Below are 27,032 nucleotides of genomic sequence, written 5' to 3' on the forward strand. Positions count from 1 at the left end.
TGATTGTGTGTTAAGCGTCTACGACTTACTTTCACTTTGATTTGCGATAGTTTGCACGTTGGCTTGATGAATAGATGCTCAGCTGCTCGTCTGCGGCGATGCGTGTTCCAGTAGCGTCGTCATATCTGGCTATAACATGACATATAGCCTATAACACGCTCTCACACGTTTATTTTTTTAGCATTTTTGGGAGGAGTACAATTTACATATGTGGTTTCAACAACCAGATGCATTTACACTTGTCCAGTTTCGTCAGGAATGCGGCCCAGACCACCTCCTGAAGTGGTTTGAGCGATCGGATTCAAATCCGTCTCGAATGCGTTTCGGAGGGCATTTACACCTGGTCTTTTCACGATCGGATAGCTATCCGATCTGAGAAAACGCATGAAGTGGCCAGGTGTAAACAGCCCCTAAACCAGTACTATCCACATTATTCCTGCGCCCCCATGATGCTTTGCGCAAATTATGGGTGTAACTTCCATTAAGCTGTAAACAATCAGTGAAAGACTAGCTGTATGGACGCAATAATATATACAGTATTTTTAAACTGTGTACAATGACATTACATTATTCTACTCATCCTTCAACCATTGAACATTAAAAGGACATTTAAAAGTGTAAAAGTATCAACAAGGCACTTTCAGCAGACCATGAATAACCCAAAAAGCTTGAATCTTTCCACAGCAAAATTGGACAGTTAAATATCACTGTGGTAATCTGTGTTATGTAACACGTTGCCTTAATAATAATAATAATAATAATAAAAGAAATAAAAATACTATTTCACTGCGTTATACTATTTTAAAGTGATTTCCGTCATTTTGACAGATTATAAATTGTATTTACCTGTGAAAACAAACCTGGAAAGAGACGTGAGGATTTGAGGAGAATAACGAGAAATTCTTCGTGCATTCCAGTGAATTATTAATGGCATATATCGTAAATTAAATGGGAGAACAGACCACAAATGTGCAGGATATGTTGTCCTTTTTCATAATATTACAGCGAAATGCAAAAGGAAAAAAGAAAATAATCATGAGGAAAAGAAAGCAGGACTGAAAAGAGCTCTTCCATAGATATTCTTGTTATAACATGTCACGTTAAAATACCAAGTGTAACGTTATTCTCATGTTATTCTTAAATCATGAAGGGAAACTGACAGCTCATCCAGTCAGACTGACGGATCAGCTTTATTTGTAGGGCAATCTTATGATTTGAAATGATTCGTTTCAGTCTTTTTGAATGGAAGTTCCCCAAACCGGAAGTGCCTCCCATAATTCAAAACTCAGTAAGATCGTCAGGAATAAGGTGGATAGGAACTATCCATGATGTAAGTGTATGCTGATGCTGATTGGCCGAACGCACGCGAAACACCAGAACCCGCAGTGTAAACACACAGATTATAGGCTATATATTTACTCCAGAAACTAACTCTATTAACATGGAAAACAGTGATAGATGGACCTCTTAACCTTTACGCTGAGGAGAAAATCCAACACAACTTTGAGCGGACCAAGCCAAACATGATCATGTATTTCTGCTCAGCAACACTGGACATCAACCACACGGCATTCGCTAATAACTTTTCATTACTGTCTACTTTCTGTGTATAACAGTTCTATCTAATAACGTATTAGACAGATTATAAACTAATGAACTCGGAGAATGCGAGCGCTGTGTGGCTCTGGCTGGAGTTCTCAGCATCATCAAAATAAAAGTCACAGGAAAACGTTCATAGGGGAGCCATTTGTTCTCGGGGAACCACCCCGGTGGCTATAGTTCCTAGAACTACCCGGTGCGAATGCCCCTATTATTAGACCGGTTTGGTGGGTTTTCAGCTTGAGAGTGTGTTATACACACATAATAGCTCACATCTATCTGGTGGTTCAGAGATCTTAAGCCCTATTCGGACGGGACTAGTGTGACATGGAGAGGAGGGGTAAAGTAATGATTACCAGAGCTTCTCTGTGATTTTAGTCCCGTCCGAATGTGCATCTCAGTGATCATCACGGACAATGTCAGTAAAGATTACGGCGACTTTTGACTTCAGTAAAAAGGTCCGGAAAAATTACAGGTTATACTAATCCTGTGCAAATAGACCCGCTGTACGTAAATATTTCGTCTTTTCGTGTTTAAAAGTAGTTTTCTGCATTTTTTCTAGTATGGAGACGCTTGAAAAAGCATCAGTTGCTTTCTAGAGACGCTGGGACGAGTCAGAGAGAAGATCGACAGCACTTGTTAGAGGCACAAAACATCTTTTAACATTAGATAAGTGCCTATTACCAACACAATCCAATCTGAAGTTACTTAATACATCATTCGACCGGACATAACTGTTTTATATATATAAATATAGATTATATGTGTTTGCGCACGTGATATCAGGAAGCAGCGTAATACACACATGACGACAGGAGTGACGGCGATGCACAAATCGAGTTACTCTCACACTTCTGCTAGTGTTACTGAGATCTCTTATCCCGTGCGAATTGGCCATTAATATTACAAACGTCCTGTGGTAACATTACATTACTCCATCTACTCTTGTAAAGTTAATCCCGTCCGAATACGGCTTTAGTTAGTTTAGTAGACTCAGGCACTTTGAGTGAAGTAACCCATGTTGTGTTTATCGCTCAGTACTGTCAGATCTGCCATAAGGGGGACAACGAGGAGCTCCTGCTGCTGTGTGACGGATGTGAAAAAGGCTGCCACACGTACTGCCATAAACCCAAGATCACCACCATACCAGACGGAGACTGGTTCTGCCCCGCCTGCATATCCCAGGTGAAGATCATTAACACTGCCTTTGATGAGACCTTCTGTCTGGAAAGTTAATGTCTTTCCAAACCCGTATGCAGGCTGTTTTTTGTCATTGAAAACATGGAATTTCTGAAGAATCTTTACACAAAATGGCAGTTCATAATGACCAAAAACCACAATAAAAGTATTATAAAAGTGTTTTTAAGCCTTTACCTGCCGTTCAATGGTGTAAAATGTCGCACAACACATTGATATGTCATTTTTATTTGTCATTTCAAAAAAAAAAAAAAAATCACTGTTTATATTTAAATAGGAAAATGCTTACGAGTCTATGATTGGATCATGATTATCAGTTTCTAGAATGTTATATGTTTGGCAACAGTTCTTCTGACCCTGATTGATGGACTGTGTAGCTTTTCATTTCTTAATAAGTAGGGCTGGGTATTGACACAAATTTCACAATTCGATTCGATTTTGATTCACAAGCTTGTAATTCGATTAGATTTCGATTCAATATTGATTATTTTGGATATCAGGTGCAATACATGGCAAATTTTCTCAAGGAAAACAAATCTCTTAATTGTAAACTATGGGAGTCAGTTGTAGCCTATAGGCTTCATTAGCTTACTATAACTATGTTGAAGGTAAAAATGAACTGATTTGTAGCTATACAAACACTTAAATTACACTTGTTTATTTGAATAATAAGAAAGTTATATGAAATATAAACATTTAAATGGTGGCTGTCATAAAAACTTGCCAGATTTATTCAAACAATTAATAGTGAAGAACATTAAAAATTATAATGAATATGTAATATGGTGCATATATTTAGCAAAATGTTCCTCTCTAGAGTAAATTTTTCTAGCTGACTAACGAGTTTATGGTCACATGGTTTTTCTGAGGTAAATGTGACGTTACATGACATTGTTTACAAGCTGTAAATTGTCTTTCCACGGTTGAAACACAGATTGAGCGATTCCATGTGACATGATATGGACTTCGATAAGTTGTACACACTTTCAGAAGCTCATTCATGTTTATTTCGCGCTGTAACTGGTGTTATTAAGGCGGAAGAGAAGATCATGTGCTTCTCTAGAGCTGAGCCAGAGCGATCTCACGCCACAGCACCAAAACTGTTTATGTTTTTGAATTTCGTAAGAAAATGGACGTAATTTCAAATTTAAGACTTTGTTTCATATCAATAGTAACAAAGCACAAAGATTATTGTGATTTATTGGATGGGATGCGCGCTACAATGTTACATTCATTCATCAAATGAAAACAGGATGACTAATCGATTCTTGAGATTTAAGAATCGATATCGGTTCGTAAAAATGAGAATCGATTAATATCGAGAAATCGATATTTTTTTTACCCAGCCCTATTAATTAGGACCAAGTATTGGTGAATCAGTGGATAACTTGACTGAGATTCCTCTTAAAACCATAAATGTTTTTATTCCTTCCAATTCCTCTTATCCAATTCCAATTCACATGCATCCCTGAATATACACTTATACGTGTGTAAAAGCTCCCTAAATGCTACAGAATGAGCATCTTAACTGCAATAGTGAAGGGATCAGAGTCTTTTGGCTTGTGTTTGGAGATTTGGTTTCCTCACTGAACCATTTTGGCTCTGTGTTTAGGCGAGCAGTCAATCCCTGAAGACCAAGAAGCCCTTGAACCGCTCGAGCGGAGGCCTGAGGAAACCCGCCGAGGCCAAACGCCACAGGAAAACATCTGTAGCCGGAGACAACTCGGAGGACGATTCAGGCAGCGCCAACAGCACTCCCAAAAAACTGTCAAAGGAAATAAAAAAGAGGAGGACAGAGGAGAATCCTTCCCCAAACCCAGCAAAGCAAGAGAGTCCAGCGTGTGTGAAGAAACCCAAAACCGTCAGAGATGACAGTAAAGACTTGGCCATGTGCAGGTACAGTAGCCCGAAACCCTGCAGAAGTAGTTATATTCTGATGTGCATATGAATCAGATGTGATTGATTTGGGTTATTAGGATACTCTTGGCTGAGCTGGAAAGCCATCAGGACGCCGGGCCGTTTCTGACACCCGTCAACTCCAAATCTGTGCCGGGATACCGCAAGGTCATCAGGAAGCCCATGGACTTCTCCACTATCAGAGACAAACTCATCAGCGGCCAGTGGGTATCACTAGAATATTAACTAGTCATTTATATTAATGGAGGGAACTCACTCTGCATGGTATTAAACATGGTACTAATAGTTTCTGATGCTGAAATTAAAGTTATTAGTAGGCCTGGACACTAATATTAAAGCAAAAGATAAATAAATATTTAGATATCTTTGACAATATTTTCAGACTTTTTGTGCTATATTTATTGGCATATTTATTGTTGTTTTATATTATTTAAAATGTTTTTTTTTTTTACTTTATTTATTTAATTTTATTATTTAATTTTATTTTTCTGGGGTTTTTTTCCCAATGGAACCAAACAGTCATTATAGTCAAGTAGATTCAAAATATTTGACAATAATTTTATTAATAATAATAATTATTATTATATTTGTTTTTGTTCTTTTTGTTTAACTTTTTTTTTTCAATGGAACTATAATTTTAACCATAGTCATTTTTATATTTGACTAATAACAATAATTGTTATTGTTTGTTTTTTATGTTTTATTTTATTAACCAAAGAGTCATTATAGTCAAGTAGATTCAAAACATTTGACAAATAATATTTTTTTATATCATAATTCTTATTATTTTTTTTTATTTTTTTTTAATTTTTTTTTTATGTGTTACATTTTTTTTCCATTTCATTTTATTTATTTATTTTTTCAATGGAACCATAATTTTACCCAAACAATCATTGTAGTCAAGCAGATTCAAAATAATTCATATAAAAAGTTAAATAGTAAAAATCTAGTTATAAATAATAATAATAGGCATAATTAAATCAGGCATAATAATACATAGCTGGTGAACCACAATAGAAGTTTGTTTTTGTTTGTACATTAAACATTAAATTACAGTAAACTAGTTGCAGTGTGAGTGTGTGTTTCTAACACAACGGCTGATGACAATCCATCTCTTGATATTTTATTCCTCTTTTGGAAAGTCAAATAAATGCTATCGTGGAGCAAATGGGAACGCAAAATGTTTTATTTGTTGTAGTTTCCGTTCACCGCTATAGAAACGTACCCAACTATGACGATGTGAAAAGGATCCATGTTTTACCAGCAAAATGATTGTGAATGTTTGATTAAACGTCCAGTGTGTGTTGTTCAGAATTAGCTTTTTTAATCACGTTTGACCTTTCTTATCGCAGGTACATGAACCTTGAGACTTTTATTATCGATGTGAACCTGGTGTTCGATAACTGTGAGAAGTTCAACGAGGATAATTCCGACATTGGACGAGCGGGACACACGATGAGAAGGTTTTTCCAGAGGAGATGGACCGAGCTGTTGAGGCAGAACTCCCTGAAAGCGGGTCTCGACACATGAGTGACGCGTGTCGAAGAGCCACTCGGACCAGCATTAGACACCGAATCACCTCATTCACATTGACCTTTGGTTTGTTGGAGGACACACGTATATCAAGTACAGGGACAACCGAGAGCAAAAGAACTTTTCTTTCAGCGCTTTCGAAAATATCCTTCCACTACCTGTAAATATATTTGGGGATTTCTTTTCTTTTTTTTTTTTTTTTTTTTAAATAAACATTAATATTATAGTGAATGTACTGTATTTAATTATTTATGACTTAATAAGGTCTTCACTTTCTAAGAAAAGGCACACGAAAAAAAGAAACTGCTTCAATGGATGTGTTTTTCATTATCAAATATGAAAGAAAAAAAAGATTAAAATAAGGAAAAAATTCAATGTTTACATAAATCTGAGCTCCTAGGGTGTCAGAAGATCAATTATGATTACATTATAAAACTGCATTCGTGTATGTTTTGAATCACAAAGTCCAAAACGCATATATATAACGACTATTAATGTTTAATATTGGTTGTTAATATTGTATTCTGTGCGCACAAGACTCCAGGCATCCAGTATTGTTTATGCCTTTTAGATAGTTGTCTTTTCATATGTTTTAATACGGCAAATCCAGTGTATTGACCGTTCTGTGCTGCACATCGGCCGGCCGGGGCACTTTCTGAAGACAGCAGTGCCTTTCAAAACCCACCGTTTTTGTCCTTTAAAAACTCCTCGAACCTCAGTCTGAACTCCACCAGTGTTCATCCAGTGCTTGCTATGGCTATCATCACGATTGCTCATATACAGTACAGGCCAAACGTTTGGACACATTACTATTTTTAATGTTTTTGAAAGAAGTTTCTTCTGCTCATCAAGCCTGCATTTATTTGATCAAAAATACAGAAAAAAAAATGTAATATTGTGATATATTATTACAATTTAAAATAATTGGTTTTCAATTTATTATACTTTAAATTATCATTTATTTCTGTGATGCAAAGCTGAATTTTCAGGATCATTACTCCAGTCTATCACATGATCCTTTAGAAATTATTCTAATATGATGATTCATTATCAAAGTTGGAAACAGTTCTGCTGCTTAATATTTTTTCATAACCTGTGATACTTTTTTTTAGGATACTTTGATGAATAAAAAGTAAAATAAATAAATAAATAAATAAAAAGAAGCAAATATTTTAAAAATACTAATCTTTTGTAACAGCAATATACACGACTGGTCAGTCATTTGGGGTCAGTAATTTTTTTTCTTTGTTTTTTTTAAATAAATCAATACTTTTATTCAGCAAGGATGTGTTAAATTGCTAAAAAGTGATATTAAAGAAGATTTATATTATTAGAAAATATTTTTTTATTTTGAATAAATGCAGTTCTTTTTAACCTTTTATTCATCAAATATATTAGGCAGCAGAACTGTGTCCAACACTCATAATAAATCAGAATATTAGAATGATTTCTAAAGGATCATGTGATAGACTGGAGTAATGATCCTGAAAATTCAGCTTTGCATCACAGAAATAAATGATCATTTAAAGTATAATAAATTGCAAACCAATTATTTTAAATTGTAATAATATATCACAATATTACATTTTTTTTCTGTATTTTTGATCAAATAAATGCAGGCTTGATGAGCAGAAGAAACTTCTTTCAAAAACATTAAGAATAGTAATATGTCCAAACTTTTGGCCTGTACTGTACGAGACAATAAAACGGGTGAAAAATCCCACCTAAAACATATCAGATAATGGGCTTTTCTGGCTAGGAATAGAAAGCGAGCGCATATCAACACCGTTGTGGCAGCAGTTTCTGCATGTGCAAAAAATGCTGCTGCAATTAAACAAAAAAACTAGTTTACATTATATTTATTCTGAGGTGTTTCTCTCAGCTTGCCTCGATCAGACACGTTGATAGATAGCTAGCAGTGTTTTTTATGTTAACTAAAGTCAGAATACTTGAATTATCTTGTTGTAAAGAAGATATTGCAATGAAGGTGTAGCGTTGTGTTTTGTAGGAGTTTTATTTTTCTCTAGTTTGTGTTGAATACTTAATAAAATGTTTTCAAGCAGCCCTGGTTGTGTTTATACTGTATAGTGTTGATGCTGAATGATCTTTGCATCACTCTGATTGGTTCAGTAATCATCTGTATTTCTCTATGTGTGTCTGTTCTTCTCCTCTCACCTCGATCTTCTCCTCTCACCTCGATCTTCTTCTCCTCTCACCTCGATCTTCTTCTCCTCTCACCTCGATCTTCTTCTCCTCTCACCTCGATCTTCTTCTCCTCTCACCTCGATCTTCTTCTCCTCTCACCTCGATCTTCTTCTCCTCTCACCTCGATCTTCTTCTTCTCTCACCTCGATCTTCTCCTCTCACCTCGATCTTCTTCTCCTCTCACCTCGATCTTCTTCTTCTCTCACCTCGATCTTCTTCTCCTCTCACCTCGATCTTCTCCTCTCACCTCGATCTTCTTCTCCTCTCACCTCGATCTTCTTCTCCTCTCACCTCGATCTTCATCTCCTCTCACCTCGATCTTCTCCTCTCACCTCGATCTTCTCCTCTCACCTCGATCTTCTTCTCCTCTCACCTCGATCTTCTTCTCCTCTCACCTCGATCTTCTTCTTCTCTCACCTCGATCTTCTTCTCCTCTCACCTCGATCTTCTCCTCTCACCTCGATCTTCTTCTCCTCTCACCTCGATCTTCTTCTCCTCTCACCTCGATCTTCTTCTCCTCTCACCTCGATCTTCTCCTCTCACCTCGATCTTCTTCTCCTCTCACCTCGATCTTCTTCTCCTCTCACCTCGATCTTCTTCTTCTCTCACCTCGATCTTCTTCTCCTCTCACCTCGATCTTCTCCTCTCACCTCGATCTTCTTCTCCTCTCACCTCGATCTTCTTCTCCTCTCACCTCGATCTTCTCCTCTCACCTCGATCTTCTCCTCTCACCTCGATCTTCTTCTCCTCTCACCTCGATCTTCTCCTCTCACCTCGATCTTCTCCTCTCACCTCGATCTTCTCCTCTCACCTCGATCTTCTTCTCCTCTCACCTCGATCTTCTCCTCTCACCTCGATCTTCTCCTCTCACCTCGATCTTCTTCTCCTCTCACCTCGATCTTCTTCTCCTCTCACCTCGATCTTCTTCTCCTCTCACCTCGATCTTCTCCTCTCACCTCGATCTTCTTCTCCTCTCACCTCGATCTTCTTCTCCTCTCACCTCGATCTTCTTCTCCTCTCACCTCGATCTTCTTCTCCTCTCACCTCGATCTTCTCCTCTCACCTCGATCTTCTCCTCTCACCTCGATCTTCTCCTCCTCTCACCTCGATCTTCTTCTCCTCTCACCTCGATCTTCTTCTCCTCTCACCTCGATCTTCTCCTCTCACCTCGATCTTCTCCTCTCACCTCGATCTTCTCCTCTCACCTCGATCTTCTTCTCCTCTCACCTCGATCTTCTTCTCCTCTCACCTCGATCTTCTTCTCCTCTCACCTCGATCTTCTTCTCCTCTCACCTCGATCTTCTTCTCCTCTCACCTCGATCTTCTCCTCTCACCTCGATCTTCTCCTCTCACCTCGATCTTCTTCTCCTCTCACCTCGATCTTCTCCTCTCACCTCGATCTTCTTCTCCTCTCACCTCGATCTTCTTCTCTCACCTCGATCTTCTTCTCCTCTCACCTCGATCTTCTTCTCCTCTCACCTCGATCTTCTTCTCCTCTCACCTCGATCTTCTTCTCCTCTCACCTCGATCTTCTTCTCCTCTCACCTCGATCTTCTTCTCTCACCTCGATCTTCTTCTCCTCTCACCTCGATCTTCTTCTCCTCTCACCTCGATCTTCTCCTCTCACCTCGATCTTCTTCTCCTCTCACCTCGATCTTCTTCTCCTCTCACCTCGATCTTCTTCTCCTCTCACCTCGATCTTCTCCTCACCTCGATCTTCTTCTCCTCTCACCTCGATCTTCTCCTCTCACCTCGATCTTCTTCTCCTCTCACCTCGATCTTCTTCTCCTCTCACCTCGATCTTCTCCTCACCTCGATCTTCTTCTCCTCTCACCTCGATCTTCTCCTCTCACCTCGATCTTCTTCTCCTCTCACCTCGATCTTCTTCTGCAACAGAGATGTAAATCTCTCCACTGACCCGTCACTGTTTGTAAAGCTCTGATATGATAACCTTATGAGTCGAATCCCAGGTCATGTGACTTTCCTGCAGTCGAACAGAAAGTGTTGTGAGAGCAGCGCTTCAATAATCATCCTCTACATGTACGTTTGCTTATTAACTTGTGTATAATCTATATTGTACATGCATTATTGAGCTAAAATGCTAGAAATTAATTTACTTAAATGTGTTTTTCAGGGTCCTGCATGTGAGTCTCCTGCCATCAGGTGAGCCATTATGAATATGATTATGCATGTGTTGTAATGTAAGGATGTTAGGATTTGTCAGATTTGCAGGATGTGCTTTGAACACTTTCACTCTAGCCTGATTATTTACTCAAACGGGATCATAAAGGGCCAGAACTAGATGTTCAGGAGGTCGATGTGAAGTTCATTTTTAGATTTTTACCCATTTGTGTGGTTTGGCCACAACATTCACATCACGAATTAATCAAATCTGTTGATAATGCTTACGGATGTTTGTGCTGGAAAAGGATCATTTGTTAACATGAAAGATTGCCATGATGGATTACCAAGTGATATTGAGGCCATAGGAAAGATATTTTGTTTAGGAATTAATTAATATATATTGTACATTTTTCATGTAGAAGAAAAAAACATGCAATAAAAGGATTTTAATTATTTAAAATACTTTTAAAAACGTGTATTTGACTTTATATTAAATATATATAGATTTTTTTACTTTTGTAGCTTTAATAAAAATCTACATTTAATTAATCATTTATGCAGTGAAAACTGTGAAGTGTTTAGTAACTATTACATTTCTATATATTTCCTATTTGTTAGATCAAATATAAAAAATATCATATTTTCAGTCTTTATGGTGTTTCTACATTAATTTGGAGATTGAATGTGAAATTATTACAACATTTTTTGCAATAACCCTGTATGGGGCAGAATAGTTACTTAGTTAATATTAAAATAAATGCTTTTTAAATTTTATTTCAAGGTGTTACATTATGCTTTACATAATTATTTTTTTTAAATGTGTATATATAGCTGATTATCTTTTCATGAATGCAAAACATTCAGAGGTCCATAAAACATTTGAGTAAAGAATGTGATTTATTGTTTATTTATTCTGTTTAATGTGTGTAACCTGTAGATGTGAACGGTCCTGGCCTGCTGTTTCTCCCCGGTGGACAGATGTTCAGGAGAACTTCACATCTGGAGTCTGGACACACACTCTGGGGTCCTTTACACACACTCAGAGAGAAGCACATGATCTAGGAGTCAACTTCTGCCCTCAGATGAGCATCGGTAAAACACAACCAATATGTGACCCTGGATCACGTCACCAGTCTCGAGTCACACGGGTATATCTGTGGCAATAGCCAACAATACATTGTATGGGTCAAAATTATAGATTTTTTTTTTATGCCAAAAATCATTAGGATATTAAGTAAAGATCATGTTCCATGAAGATATTTTGTAAATTTCCTACCGTAAATATATAAAACATTTATTGTTGTGAGTGAATGCTGCACAATCGTGAACATAAATGAACAACTTTAAAGGAGATTTTCTCAATGTTTTGATTTTTTTGCACCCTCAGATTCCAGATTTTCCAATAGTTGTATCTCGACCAAATATTGTCCTATCCTAACAAACCACACATCAATGGAAAGCTTATTTATTCAGCGTTCATATGATGTATAAATCTTAATTTCATAAAATGTACCCATGTGACTGGTTTTGTGGTCCAGGGTCACATATAAACACTCCCTGCTGTAGATTATTAGTATAAGGACTCCCTCTGCTGGGGAGAGATGGGGTTTTCCTGATGTGATGTGTGGGAAAGGCTCACTCATCCTGACATTAGTCTTGTGGAACGAACTATTTTACATGAAGCCAACACATGGAAACATGTCACTTACTGTCTTCCTGTCTAAAGCTTTTGTTGTTGTATTTGTCCATAAATAACACATCAGAACTAACAAATATAAACTCAAAAATATTAGCATACACTGCAATCTACAGTCAGAATTGACCTTGAATCTGAGCATAAACTGATAATCTTGCATTATTTGCTGTCCCGTGTTTGCGGATGAATTAAAGTGAGTCCGGACGGCCCTAAAGTGGGTCAGCATAAACTGACAACCTGTTCAACCAAAGTCTGGCTGAACAAAACTGATGAGTAACTTAACAAGATTTTAAATGCTTTTGTCTCAAATCACATCAGTCCAAAACTGTCTTTCTGTTCACGTCCAGCTGTTCAGGATTATGGTTGTTTATACATGTACAGGTGAAACTCGAAAAATTTGAATATCGTGCAAAAGTTCATTTATTTCAGTAATTCAACTTAAAAGATGAAACTAATATATTATATAGACACATTACATGCAAAGTGAGATATTTCAAGCCTGTATTTGTTATAATTTTGATGATTATGGCTTATAGCTTATGGAAACACCAAATTCTAAATCTCAGAAATGTTGAAAATGTTCATAAGCTATAAGCCATAATCATCAAAATTATAACAAATACAGGCTTGAAATATCTCACTTTGCATGTAATGAGTCTATATAATATATTAGTTTCAGCTTTTAAGTTGAATTACTGAAATAAATGAACTTTTGCACGATATTCAAATTTTTCACCTGTAAGTGTAATTATATTCATATTTGTTGTGAAGTTAAATTACAATAGTTATTATTGTGAACTATCCAGATTCTCTGATTTAATATAGCCTATACTGTAATTATCTTTCCAGGGAAGTCAAACATCATCATTAGAGTGTGTGTGTGTGTGTGTGTGTGTGTGTGTGTGTGTGTGTGTGTGTGTGTGTGTGTGTGTGTGTGTGTGTGTGTGTGTGTGTGTGTGTGTGTGTGTGTGTGTGTGTGTGTGTGTGTGTGTGTGTGTGTGTGTGTGTGTGTGTGTGTTTTCAGATGGCCAGACAATCAAGTTTCGATTGGCCTCTGGTGGGCAGGATAACCATCTGAGGATATGGATTATTTCCCAGCATGCAACAGCAGGTACTGTTCCCGTTCACCCTGCTCTCGACCCCAAATCAAGTTAAAACTGAATGAATCTCCGTGGCACGACTGACTGAACACACTGACATTTAGCAAAATATTGCTCTGAAACTGGATCAGAAAGTGAAGTCAGCATCAGAACACACTGTGTGTCACAAAATAGGACCTGTGATTGTAAGAGGCAAACAAATATTGTTAATGTTCGGAATGCAAACGATTTCATGCATGCGAGTCGAAAAATGCCAAAGATCTTGCCTAAAATATCAGATTTGAGAAGAAAATTGAAAGTTTGTTGTGAAAGCACAGCTTAAGCATTCGAGCTCTGAGAGTAAATCATCATCATTATTGATTTGCTTGTAATAGTTTCAGTGAACATCCACTAGTTAAATGAAGACGGTTTAATCTGTAATCCTCAGCACAGGCGCCGCCGGTCTCGGCTTGGTCTGTCTGTCGCCGTGGCAACCGTCTCGGCTGACTGTGTCGCTGCCCGCTGGGACGGTTCATACACACTTTTGTTTCACACACACATGCAGATAAGCGGCAGTCAATCACAGGGGTTGCTGGGATATCGCGTCTCGTCGTCCTGCAGGAAATTGGCGTATGTGTGGAAGCAGAATAATGCATGATGTTTATATTCTGACTGGCGTTATCAGTGACTCCGGCTCGCTCGTGTTTTACAGCGCTTTATATCGCCTGTGTGGGAGATTGGTTTCATTTAGTTCATCTGAAGTGAGTTCTGAACTAAAGTAATTGGTTTAGTCAAGCGTGGTGACGCTGTGGAGCTGTTGCTGTGTCCGTCTGTGCTCTCGGCGTGCTATAGTTTACTAAAACTTATAGAAAAATAAAAAAAACTATTCAAAATATTAATAAAAACTGTAATAGTATCTCAATTATGCTCATATATCACTGTAGACGACGAGTCTTCATTGCTTACACAAACATAGTAGTACGTGTCCCAAAACCTAGTGAGCTCCCTATATAGGAGGCATCCTAACTCTTCATTCCATCCAAATATTATAAAAGCTTAAAAAACAATTACATCACAGAACATTTCACAGACAAGGCTTATTATAACCCAGAGTAAAATGCATGTTTGAACTGTTTTAACTCAAAGCAACTTATATCTTAAAATACATCAGTGCCATTGTTTTGTCTCGAGACGCACATCACTAATGTTTTTACTAAGGCATGTTTATAAAAGCTTCTTAAATGTCCTAACTGAACTAAGGCCTAATCCTGGCTTAATCTAAACCCTGTCTGTGAAACCAGGCCTTGGTGTCAGAGAAGAAAATATAGACTTAAAAAAAAAAAAAAATTTTTTTTTACTTGATAATCTATTTGCATTTGTTGCTGTACAGCATAACAACAAAAATAAAACGCACAAAGTTATAAATATGCTTAATTAAAAATGAACAAATCAATATAATAAAAAAAAAGACTTAATAATAATATAATTTTGAAAAATAAACTTTTGCCTGTCTTTGGCTGGAGCTTTTCTATTTAATGCTACTTTGCTATTTAATTTTAATATGGCTAATTTTTAGATATTATACACAGATCTTCTGTATTGAATTTACATGTTTTATTAGTTGTAAAAAATAAATAAATAAATTAAGTTGTTAAAATACGTCAACAGGAACAAGTACCAAATTTAAGTTTTTAATTTATTTAGAAATAATGATTTTTTTTATTTTTATTAAAACAATACTAGTGTTATAGTATAGTATTTACATTTGTGGCGGTATAGCATAGCAACAAAAACTAATACAAAGTTATCAATATGAAAGATTACAAAGAATGAATAAATATAATCAGTTAAATTAATAAAACAATAATAAAATATTTTTAATATTTTGTCTTCTGCTGGAGTTTTTTAAATTTCAAATTAATATAGATAATTTGTATATATTATAAACATCTCAGAATATATTTATTTACAGTATTTATTGGAATCGCATTAATGCAATTTTTCTTTTTGCATATTAGATCCATTTTTTCACTATGCATTATGGGATTGCCTCTTGCATGCTGTCTTAATATTTGTTCTCTTAAAAATCAGAGCCTTTTGAAACATCGTTTCCATCAGGACTGATCCCTTAAAATGGCAGCTCAGGTTTCAGAACAGAGCTGGGTATTTCCCACAATGCTTCAGTGTGTGTGTGTGTGTGTGTGTGTGTGTGTGTGTGTGTGTGTGTGTGTGTGTGTGTGTGTGTGTGTGTGTGTGTGTGTGTGTGTGTTCTACACTGGTTATGAGATGTCACTGCGTTCATTTGCTGTATCATTTACTCCGCTCCTGTGCGTTTATGCATTTCATATTTCTTCCCCTTTCCTCTGTATCGTGCAGTGAAGATCATGAACGATGTAAACTATGTGAAAGGGACATAATATTTTATCATATTTCAAAACAACGCCATTGACAAAATGATCACGAAATGTCCCATCTGACCTGTATTCCCCCCACTGCCGTCTAATGCCTACTATTCAGTATTACTGATATACTATTGTAGTATTTATTCATATTTTAAATTGACTTGTTTAAATTTAGTATTTTTTGTTATGTGCTAAAAAATTCTATATTTCAGTTTTAGATTTAAACAAACTTTTTTTAAGCTTATAGTTGCCAAATATTTTAAAGTTTAAGTGTTTCATCTAATATTTTATTTTATTTAAGCTTTATTTCAGTGAACAAAAACGATTTTTAAATAGTTTTAGTAAACAATAAGGGCACTGCTATTATTTAAAAAAAAATAATAAATAAAATAGCATGTGACACACATTGCCCAGTTTGACCAGCAGAGGGAGCTGTGCTGTCAGGTTCATCTCAGTCTTGAAAACAGCTGTGCATTCATGTCAAAGACCATCATAATCCATAACATGCTGGATATGAACTATATTAAGGGACACAAATCTGTCTGAGCTCAGATGCTCGTCACAAACAACACGAAATTATGTAAATATAGATTTATCTTTGCTCTTTATTTGCAGATCTGTTGGTAAAACAGTGACGGTATATGACGCGGTGAGTGATTGGCAGCTTTATGTTATAAAGTATGTTATAAATAAATAAGTGCATCCATTAATGACACCAGATATATCAGAAGAAATGAGAAAAACTGTAGAGTCTTGACCTCTGACCTGCACAGTTCTTGGGCTTTCTTTTATTAACCCTGGCTAAACGAACAATCATGCATATTCATTAACCAAAGCCTTAATTTAGTTGCATAATTACCCAGTCAAAGTTCAGGAAAGAAACCAAAGATCAATTCATTAGAGAATTATGATCAATGGATGATAAAATATTCCCAAACCATGAGATTCTGAGATCCAACGTAAAGGTTTAGCCAAAGTGCAATCATGATCTGTGTTTAAAACCTACGTTATCTTCTCTATGGGGTGAGTGAGGTCTTACTCTGTGAACAGGTTTTATATGCAGCCTATAAAGTGTGTTTATCATAAATCTGTCTGTCTGTCTACCTGTCTGTCTGTCTGTCTGTCTGTCTGTCTGTCTGTCTGTATCTGCTTAATAACTGATCAACACGAATGCTCACGGCAGAGCTGTGCCATCTATCACCTGCGCTGTATGAGGTTTAATGCTCTGTGTGTGTGTGTGTGTGTGTGTGTGTGTGTGTGTGTGTGTGTGTGTGTGTGTGTGTGTGTGTGTGTGTGTGTGTGTGTGAAACCTGACACAGCATGACAGCATCTCATCTGCTGCTCAATCTCTCAGTCTGATTCAGAGTTTATATCTCGCAACTGCAAGGGAAAACAAGGCAAGAATTGTTAGATAAATTACCTTTTTTATTCTGTGGTGGAAACAACGTTCCATACGTTCCAAAAACAACAACAACAACAAAAAAACGTTCCAATGTTCCCAAAAAATGTTTTTGCCCTGAATGGTTCCAAAATAGTTCCACACGACGCCTCAGTAGAATGAACCGCTGCTACTGTGTCTCTGCAACACAACCAATCAGTGAATGACTTTTGAACCAATCAGCTGCAGGAATGATTCAGTGACTCACTCACTCAGAAGTGTGCTGATGTTTGCATCTGGCTCTATGGATAAAACGGTGAATATCTGGAGGATTGGAGATGGAAATGCTCAAGTATGGACGCACACACAGTTCTTCTGCTTTAGTTGTTTTGTAAGGAACCGTATTGTAAAGTTTTACCCATTTTTCTTGCCTTTGAGTGACTGTGTTTGCGTGACCCACGGGCATGCTGGGTGTCCGTGTCCTGGTCTAAATCTCTGCCAGTCTGACAGATGGCACACAGTCCGGCCATTAGATGGTACCAGCCAAACATGGATTACACACACACACACACACACACACACACACACACACACACACACACACACACACACACACACACACACACACACACACACACACAATATGAAGAATCAAATTTTACAAGCAAAAACAGCTCAGACCGAACCGCTGCCGATTTGTGACTTTTTTGGTGATTTGTAATGATTGTTTATGACTTAAAACAATAGTTCACCTCCCCAAAATCCTGCTATTATTTACACATTAATCATGGCATTGCATTACAACTGTACACATGAGCACAACTACTGCCCCCAAAAGTCCAGTTTTATATTTTTTTTATAAAATCTCTTGAACAGCCTTAAACTGTAGTCAACATTTAATTGGGACTGTCTTTTTCAGTGCTCAAAAAGAGATGAGGGGTTCCTGTAAAAAAAAAAAAAAAAAAAAAAACGTTTTCACTACATAAACATAATTGTTTTAATTGATATGCACCATAAAAAAATATACAGCCATATTTGCCATTACATATTTTATAAAAACCTTTTAATGTATAAAGAAATGTCACGCAGACTTCTATGAACATGTTTGAATTGTGACACAAACGAATCAGTTGTGAATCGTTCCATCAACTCTTCTAAATTCTAAAAAGAATTTTCTGGCTCTCCGTGTTTCCACTGTTATACGGTAGGGGGCGCTATTACACATCTCCTGAACGAGTAGAGAATCTCCGGATCAAAACACGGGTGAAAAAGCAGCAGAAACAAGCGATATCATATGTAAGCAGAAGCATATGTAAAGTAACGTGATCATCAAACATTAAACAGCATATAAATCAAAACTGTCTAATGTTACCCAATGAAATGTCGACCCGGGACGAGCTTTAGGGGTGTTGATGGACTCGATCTCCTCCATCTGTGTTCTGATCATCGTTCTGAATCCGATCCAGACATAGTTTTTTCACAAGCACGTGATTTTTTTTTTCTTTTCTTCCGCTTTTTGGTCAAAATGTTGCTTTTTGTTTTATTACACTTACCCACATTCAAGAGTAAAAAAAAAAAAAAAAAAATTGCATGTTCAGATATTCATACAACAAAATATTCTGGGGGTCATGAAACTTTTGTAAAAATGATTAAAAAAAATACTGGTGCTGGCTGGCAACTTTTTTTCAAAAACGCTGCGGGGAAAGAGTTAAAATTGCACCCTTAAGTCACAAAAATTAAATGAACTTTCCAACCTCAATGCTGTGCTGCAACTGAAGTTTGTTTAAGTCATAAAACATCTCTGTATGTACACTATACTTTATAAATTAGTATAATGACAGTCTTTAAAGAAACATAATGGCCAAATAAAAGTGCATCAACTCCAATGTGGTGATTTTATATAGCCAGAAAAATGATCATGAATATTTGATATTATCACGCAACCCTCGTGCAGTTTCTCGCAGTGGAGTTTCAGAACGAGTATTTACAGAAAGTCTTTACAGTCATTAAAATGACATTCATTTGTGCTGAAGGTCTTTTTCACATTTAGTGCCTAATTCTCTCTCTATTTTCTAGCTGAACCATTGAAAACGTCAGTCAAGGTACCGTGAGAGCTTCTCACCATTAGCATTCACAAATAAAACAAATCAGCGTATTAAAGATAAAGCGGATGAGATTAACTGATTAAATGAGATTGCTGAGACAACAAAGATCAGGATATTCAAATCCTCGTCGGTCTGAGACCCGAGGTAGAGTTTGATCAACACCAGATTCATGAGCGAATCATTCTATTGAGTCGGATCTTTTCAGTGAACCGGTTAAACTACAGTAGTTCACAAAACGAGTCTTCTCGAGTCAGAAACAGTCGAACGCGAACATGTCTGATTCATAATGAGTCGAGAACAGATCAATCAGCTGATAGAATATCGAATTACTTCTGTGCCAATAATAATGAGCGTAACTTTTCAAGAAACTAATAAAAAATATAAATCGAAACTGAATAAAATATCTTTGAAACTGAAAAAGAATAAATCGCAGGCAAATCTTTTGACTTTGTCTTTAATACACAGCATGTTATTAACTGTTTTCTAATCTTTCTTTCGCTGATCTGAACTTACAAATGCGCTTCCAGAGTTTTCATTTATACTTCTGAAGGTTTCGTTCGCCATTCTGGCACACAGCTCTCGTGGGGGCGGGGCTAGCAGCAGTGTGTTCTCATTGGCTACCGAGTTTTTGATTGACAACTTCTTGACCCGAAAGTGAAGACGTCAGTGTGGTTTACATGTGTGTGGATGTGGGCGTCTGTAAGCACAGCTTTCTATTATTTTTATTATCTTTTTTGTTTAGTTTCAGTTTAAATTCATTAGTTTCTTGAATAGTTACATTCATTATTATTGGCACAGAAGTAATTCCATAATAGTAAGACCATTTGAAGTGAACAGAGACGGATGTCCATTTTACGCACATAAAAATGGGTTTTAAAAAACAGAATTGTATTAAAAAATGCATCTTGAATCATGGTTTGAAGTACAGATTTAGAGAAATTGAGTCGAATTTCTCATAGTTAGATGCTTTACTCTGCAAGAGGAGACACAAACACAGACTATATTTGGTTAAGTAAGTCATAGTCTTTTGTGGTGTAATAATCATATCACAATTTTGGTTGTAGGCTAATTCGATTATTTGTGCAGTCCTTGATTAATATTCACTGCATTCACAATGTTGTAGATTTAATGGGTGAATTTAGCATCATGTAAACAAACAAGATCAGCAGTAGCCACATGTGTTTAATCTGCACAGGCACGTTCATATGAATAATTCATCAGGCCGAGAGGAGAGGCTTTGTCTGGCTTTGGAAAGGAAGGGACACATTGTTTGCAACACAATGAGAGATGTTCAGCATTGAGGATGATAATAAAGCACTTCCTGTTTGTGTGTGTTGGACAGGAAACTCCAGAATGCTGGTCAGTGATTGGTCAGAGGAGAAGTGTGTGTGTGTGTGTGTGTGTGTGTGGATCGTGATGAAGGATTTGAAGCTCTGCTGGACACATTTAGGGCCCTCAACATCGACGGGGCCGAACTAATGACCACTGCATTTAACATTGGTGAGGAAACACATTATTTTAATGCTTTATTACATGTTCTAGAAAGCAAGACATCAAATTGAATATCCTTCACGAACATTTCAAATATTTTACTATTATTATTATTATTGCTTAATTTTACACCCTGGCAACCACCTAGAACATCCTAGCATTGTGACCGTGAGTTTTGCACTGGCAGACATCACTCACATTCCCATCAGAAGTTCACTTCTTCAAAACGTTGAATAAGGAACGTGTGTCACGTGTGTTTTTACTTTTTTTATGTTCTAATTCAGTTTAAGGCGAGACACTACAGGTGTATAGGGTACATTTTTGAACTAGCAGATATCACCATGAAACCTTCTCAGTTGATTACCTACATTAAGATGAGAAAAAAAAATGTATTAAAAGTTTTCTGTAATTTAATTGTTAAATATGCAAATTAGGCATTGTCTAATTAAATATGCACTAATTTGCATATATAAAAAAACCCCGAAATCTGTTCAAAAGTTCAAAATAATTTTTTCATTGTGTTCACATATTAGATGGGGAAAATATCCCTTACAGAGGGATTTATGGATATCTACTTTTGTTATCCTGTGAATCAGAATATACTGTCAATAGCCTTAAAAAAAATATATTTTTGCCATGTTTTTTGGATTAAATGTTATATAAATCAGACTAGGAATAATATATTTACAAATCCCTCTGTAAATGTCTTCATAATATAACTAGGTACAAGACTGGAAAGTTTGGTGTATATCGGTGCTACTGAAGTGGAGATTCCGGACTTGGAGAATGAGAGAAAAGTCATTTTGAGAGATTTATGAGATTGCGCATTTAGAGTTAAATCCCCCCTTTTACTTTCTCGATTGGTTGCTGCTAAAAAGGAAATGACCATAATTGGATCCGACAGGATTGTACAGGAGAGAGAGAGCTTTCTAACGGTATATTTATTAGCAGTGGGATGATTTACAACGCCAACTTTTGTTGAATTTATGAGAAATCTACAGACGCAAACAGACAAAGTGTAGTAAAATAAAGACCTAAATGTGTATTTTGGACTTTTTTTCACCACAAGTCTGAAAGAAGACATGTTATTGAAGACAAATATCCCAAAATCGACTAGTGGAAAAAAGAAAACGATGTTTTTGCCTGCCATGTCTCGCCTTAAGAAGATGCTGTGAATTGAATAGTTATAGGCGTATAGACCTTATGTAGCTCCGCCCCCTTTCATCAGTTTGTATTTCCACAGCATGAAGGAAAGATCTTACAGATTTATGAATGAACCGCTCGTTTAAAAGTCTTCCCGCATTTATTTTGACATCCGCTTCAAACATTGCAGTGTTCATGATAACTTATAGTAATGTCGGTTGCATACAGCAACAATAGGAAACTCTTCTGTCCACAAACTGGTGCATTTCTCTGTCAAAGTTTTGTTTATTCATGAACTGAAAACAGCATAGACTAAAAGATAGATTCTTGGGATTTAAGAATTGATATTGGCAGGATTGCCAACTTTGAAGTTCTTTAACTTTAAGCACTGCGCTTTAACCGAGTCGCTAGAGTGATCTGTTATGCCACATTAAGTGTGCCAAAACGCTATTTATTGTTTGAATTTCTTATTAAAACTAGATTTACTTGGGCAGAGTGTGTGAGAGTGTGAGACAGAGCATCTCAAATGCATGAGAGTTGGCAACCCTGATATTGGTTCGTATAAATGAGAATCCAAACCCTGCTCACATCCAAGTGTGGAGACACGATTTATGTAGGTTTCAGATTGAAAGGGGTTTTTAGGCATAAAGGTCGGTTTTGAGTGGGTTTCAGGGCATAAAACTAGAATATAGTAGGCAAATTGGTGTAGGCAACCAGTAGTGTGATTGACATGATTGACCAGTAAAATCTTAAAGGGCTGATGAACTGAGAAATCAAATTTTCCTTGAGCTTCTGACATATAAGAGGTCATCATACTATCAGAATATCCTGTAAGTTTCAGAACTGAAAACTTCCTTGTTAGTCCAATAAAAGCTTTGATTGACACCAGGCACAGCGAACGACAGGCTTTTCAGAGTGGGGATCTATGAGGTCAAAGGGCATCAAACCCCGCCTCCGCAGAAGAAGATCAACGCCTACCTCAGCACTGCCTGTTTAGCCCCGCCCACCGATTCAAGCATTACATTAAACTCATTATAATATGCAAAACTGTCATCCAATCATAGCAGTGGGCGTTTACTTCCAAGTCTTCAATGCCCAGGGTATAAATAGCTTATTACTTATTCATTTTGATGTTTTTGAATGTAAAAACCAAGCGAATGTCATAAGTTGACCAACAATATATAAAAAAAATTAAAAAGCCAGTTCATGACCCCTTTAAGAATCGGAAATTAAACTTGTCCAAATTACATCGCAACACTTTAAAGGGATTAATAATAATTATTAATAATAATAATAATAAAAATGAAGAAATACTTTTTCCAGTGGGATTTTTATTTCCCGTAGATGATCATGGCAGAAATAAATTTATTTTTAATACAGAATGCAGTAACAGATCGCAACGCATGAGGCACCAATTGCAGAAAAAAAAACAAAAAATATATATATATTTACACATTTCAAATAACATCTGCCCATCTCAAACGTGTCACTTTTTAGTTCGAATTATATTTTATCTCCCAATTCTTTCACATACACTATAACATGCATTCAAACTCCGATGGCCTCCATAGTTTCATATTCATAAAACATCTCGGTTTCATATTCATCTTAAAAGTAGCTGTGCAAAAATAACTATATAAAATATATTGCTTTGACAGTTACCAAGCCAGAGGCGCCGCAAATAAATTAACCTAGACAGGAATAACAAGCAGGAAAGAACGTTTCAACATTGTAGGGCAAGTTCAAATGTAATATACAAACAGACCAGATACAAGTTTAATAACCGCAAAACATCATGTCAACCAAAAATGCATGAAAAAACTCAAAATACACTTGTTTGTAGATAAAATGGTCAAATAATGGTCTTCACATGAAGGTGTAAAACACAGGTGTAATATTTACAGAGTGGAGGTTGTGAGCTCAATCTGCACAGGTTCATGATCTCGACGTCTCTCCACTGATTCAGTGCGGTCAGTGACTTCACACGGTTATGGGTCATTATGGTCCCTTTTGAAGGGCATAAAAATAGCCGTCCTGATGCTCAACTCGCTCATGTTCACCAGCTCAGCCAATCAACAGCAGTCTGAACTTTTCATTTACTGCACTTCTGAGCGAATATTTCTGTTCTTTTAAGAATTTATATATATATATATAATACTATTATTATTATTTTCTCATGATCTTTCCACTTCCTACATATGAATTACTTCAAATGGATGAATTGAAACATTCTTTTACAATATGGAAAATAGCAATAATGAAGAATAAGTTTGTGGGTCCAAACTTTTTGACTGTATGTTGTAAATCTATGCTTATATAAACACTTCCATTCAACAGTTTGGGGTCGGTAAGATTTTTAAAATGTTTTTGAAAAGTCTCACTAAGGATGCATTTATATGATCCAAAATACAGTAAAAACAGTGATATTGCACAATATTATTACAATTTCAAATAACTTTTCTATGTGATTATATTGTAAAATGTAATTTATTCCTGTGATCAAAGCTGAATTTTCAGCATCATTACTCCAGTCTTCAGAGTCACATGATCCTTCAGAAATCATTCTAATATGATGATTTGATGCTCAAGAAACATTTATGATTATTATCGATGTTGAGAACAGTTCATATTTCTGTTGATACATTTTTCAGGATTAAAAAAAATAATATTTTGTAACATTATAAATGTCTTCACTGTCACTTCTGATCAATTTAATGCATTTATTTCTTACTGGCTCCAAACTTTTGAACAGTAGCGCGCGCACGCACACACACACACACACACACACACACAAACAGGGTCTGGAATCATCCCACCATCTGAAGTGTGTTTTCGAGCGGATGTTGCTAAACATTAGACTCTATGAATGATCTCTTTGGTTTGATTGACGCTACATGACTGGTGTTTTCTCGAGCCGAAGCGGACTGCTTCTGCACACTGTCTGTGAATGAATGTGCCATGGCCAGAACCGGTTTGGGTTCTTTCCGGCAGAACTCTTTCGCATGCAGACTGCCGTTGTGCAGGCCGATCGCAGGGCCCTTGAGCTGCTCGTAATACGACCCGGACGGTCTGGCTAACGCAATCTCCCCAGACGCCACGAGACCTTCAGCGGAGTGACTCTGCCGGCCTCGCGGCGCCGGCAGCGGCGGCGGCTGCAATCGGGCCGTTTTGTCCATGATCCCCATGAAGGGTCGAGGTTTATACTCCACAGAGCCTGTCTGGCTGATTTTAGGCTTGTCCTTGATGCGTACATCCGGGCCTTTATCTGATAAACTGCTGCTGGACGCCAGGCTGCTGGTGGAGCTGGAAACCCTCATGCTGGGGTCTTTTCTGAGCTCTTGAGCTCCACAGGTCACGGACAGGACCGTCCCGTCCAGGGATGAGTGCACTTGGACGTGATGAAGATCCTCAATTTCGTGGCGTCCCGCATCAGTGTTAGCGGTTGGTAACGGGCTGATGTCGATGCCCGGTCCGGCCTTTAACACGCTGGAAATATGCCGGCTAGGGATCGGACTCGAGGGCGCGTACTGCGACTGGCTTTTAGTGTTTGTTGGTCGAGAGGAACTCACCTGTGTGGACCCGAGGTGCGTGTTGGTCTTGACTATCTGTGCCTGTTTGCTGGGCTGTAAAACGAGGCTCTTTTGAGGCTCTCTGTGTGGATGTCGAAGGCTTTGTTTGTGAGGCGGGGAGACCGAGCGGCCGTTAGAAGTTCTGTTTAGCGAGTAGATGTTTTGGGACCAGGCCTCAGAGTCGTCGTCGTCCTCCTCCTCTTCCTCCTCGACGCGCTCCTCCTCCTCCTCCTCCTGTGGGACGGTCAGCTCCTGAGGTTTGCTCTGACTGCGCTGCATCTGTTTACACTCGTCCTCCACACGAGCCAGCAGACGGCAGATCTCGCGGTTGTTCGGGCAGAGCTTGGACGCCTCGTGTAGGTCTGATAACGCTGCGCTGAACTGTCTGTGAGTTCAGAAACACATGAGATCTGAGAAGGGTCATGCAGACAATTCTGTTCTTCTCAATAGTCAATTATGTATTATGTTTTTGGTATGGAATGAATAATATTATATACATAGAGTTTTAAAAATAGTCATCTTTTATTATTATTATAGTTAATATTAACAACTCTTTCCCCGCCTTTGATGCACATTTCAGGCTGTCCGTGTTTTCACTGTTATACGGTACCTGATGTTTCAGATTTTCATACAACAAAATATTCTGGGGGCCATGAAACTTTTGTGAAAATGATCCAAAATGCTGGAAGTGGCTGGCAAACTTTAAAATCAAAATGCTGGCGGGGAAAGAGTGAACAAAAATCATTCTTTATAATTATAATCAACATTTCTTTCACTCCATCCACCATTTTGGATGGGTTTTGTATTATTTATAAATTATATTACAATTATAAAGTCGAAAGTTTGGAATAATTGTATGTTTTTGAAAGAAATGCTCATGCTTATGCTCATCATGGCTGCATTTAATTGATAAAAATACAGTAAAAATAGCCATGTTGTGAAATATTACAAATTAAAATAAATTTTTTATTTGAATAATTTAATTATTTTACTGTCTTCAGTGTCACGTGATCCTTCAGAAATCATTCTAATCTGCTGCTCAAGAAACATTTATGATTATTATCAATGTTGAACACAGTTGTGCTGCTTCATATTTCTGTGGAAACCGTGATACTTTTATGTTTTCCAGGATTATTTGATGAATAGAAAGTTCAAAAGAACAGTGTTTATTAGAAATAGAACCTTTTGTAACATTACTAATGTCTTTACTGCCAAGTTTGACCATTTTAATGCATCCTTGCTGGATTAAAGTATTCATTTCTTTCTTGACCCCACACTTTTGAATGGTAGTGTATCACGGTTTACACAAAAATATGAACTGAGAACATGAGTATGAGCTGCATATTTCATGCAGTTATGATTTGAAACGGATCACATCTAGTAAAGACGGTCTTCTGACCTGCTGCTGCGTTTGGCTCTGGCTCTAGCGTAGTACGCCTCGTAGGATTTGGGTTTGAGCTCCAAGGCCTTTGTTGCAAACTCCTCAGCCAAGCCAAAGTCCTGTCAGAGAGAGAGAGAGAGAGAGAGACTGAGACTGAGAACAGCAATCATCCAGAGTTGCTGAATTTAGATTCACACCACAGGACTGCGGAAT

General features: G+C 37.2%; 2 protein-coding genes across 2 annotated transcripts in view; one reads left to right on the forward strand and one right to left on the reverse strand.

Moving 5' to 3' along the window:
- Window positions 1–6,439, forward strand: part of baz2bb (bromodomain adjacent to zinc finger domain, 2Bb) — a 124,437-nt gene extending 117,998 nt beyond the window's left edge. Inside the window, exons 36-39 of the mRNA XM_082175783.1 lie at window positions 2,638–2,784; window positions 4,409–4,692; window positions 4,773–4,916; window positions 6,066–6,439. Of these exons, the coding sequence (XP_082031909.1) occupies window positions 2,638–2,784; window positions 4,409–4,692; window positions 4,773–4,916; window positions 6,066–6,243 (753 nt within the window). The 3' untranslated portion in view covers window positions 6,244–6,439. The remainder of the gene's footprint in view (window positions 1–2,637; window positions 2,785–4,408; window positions 4,693–4,772; window positions 4,917–6,065) is intronic.
- Window positions 6,440–23,180: 16,741 nt separating this feature from the next.
- Window positions 23,181–27,032, reverse strand: part of tanc1b (tetratricopeptide repeat, ankyrin repeat and coiled-coil containing 1b) — a 196,495-nt gene continuing 192,643 nt past the window's right edge. The window contains exons 25-26 of the mRNA XM_082174598.1: window positions 26,838–26,938; window positions 23,181–25,823 (exon numbers count right to left, since the gene is read on the reverse strand). Of these exons, the coding sequence (XP_082030724.1) occupies window positions 24,716–25,823; window positions 26,838–26,938 (1,209 nt within the window). The 3' untranslated portion in view covers window positions 23,181–24,715. The remainder of the gene's footprint in view (window positions 25,824–26,837; window positions 26,939–27,032) is intronic.

Source organism: Leuciscus leuciscus, assembly GCF_965113295.1.
Source record: "Leuciscus leuciscus genome assembly, chromosome: 7".
NCBI lineage: Eukaryota > Metazoa > Chordata > Actinopteri > Cypriniformes > Leuciscidae > Leuciscus > Leuciscus leuciscus.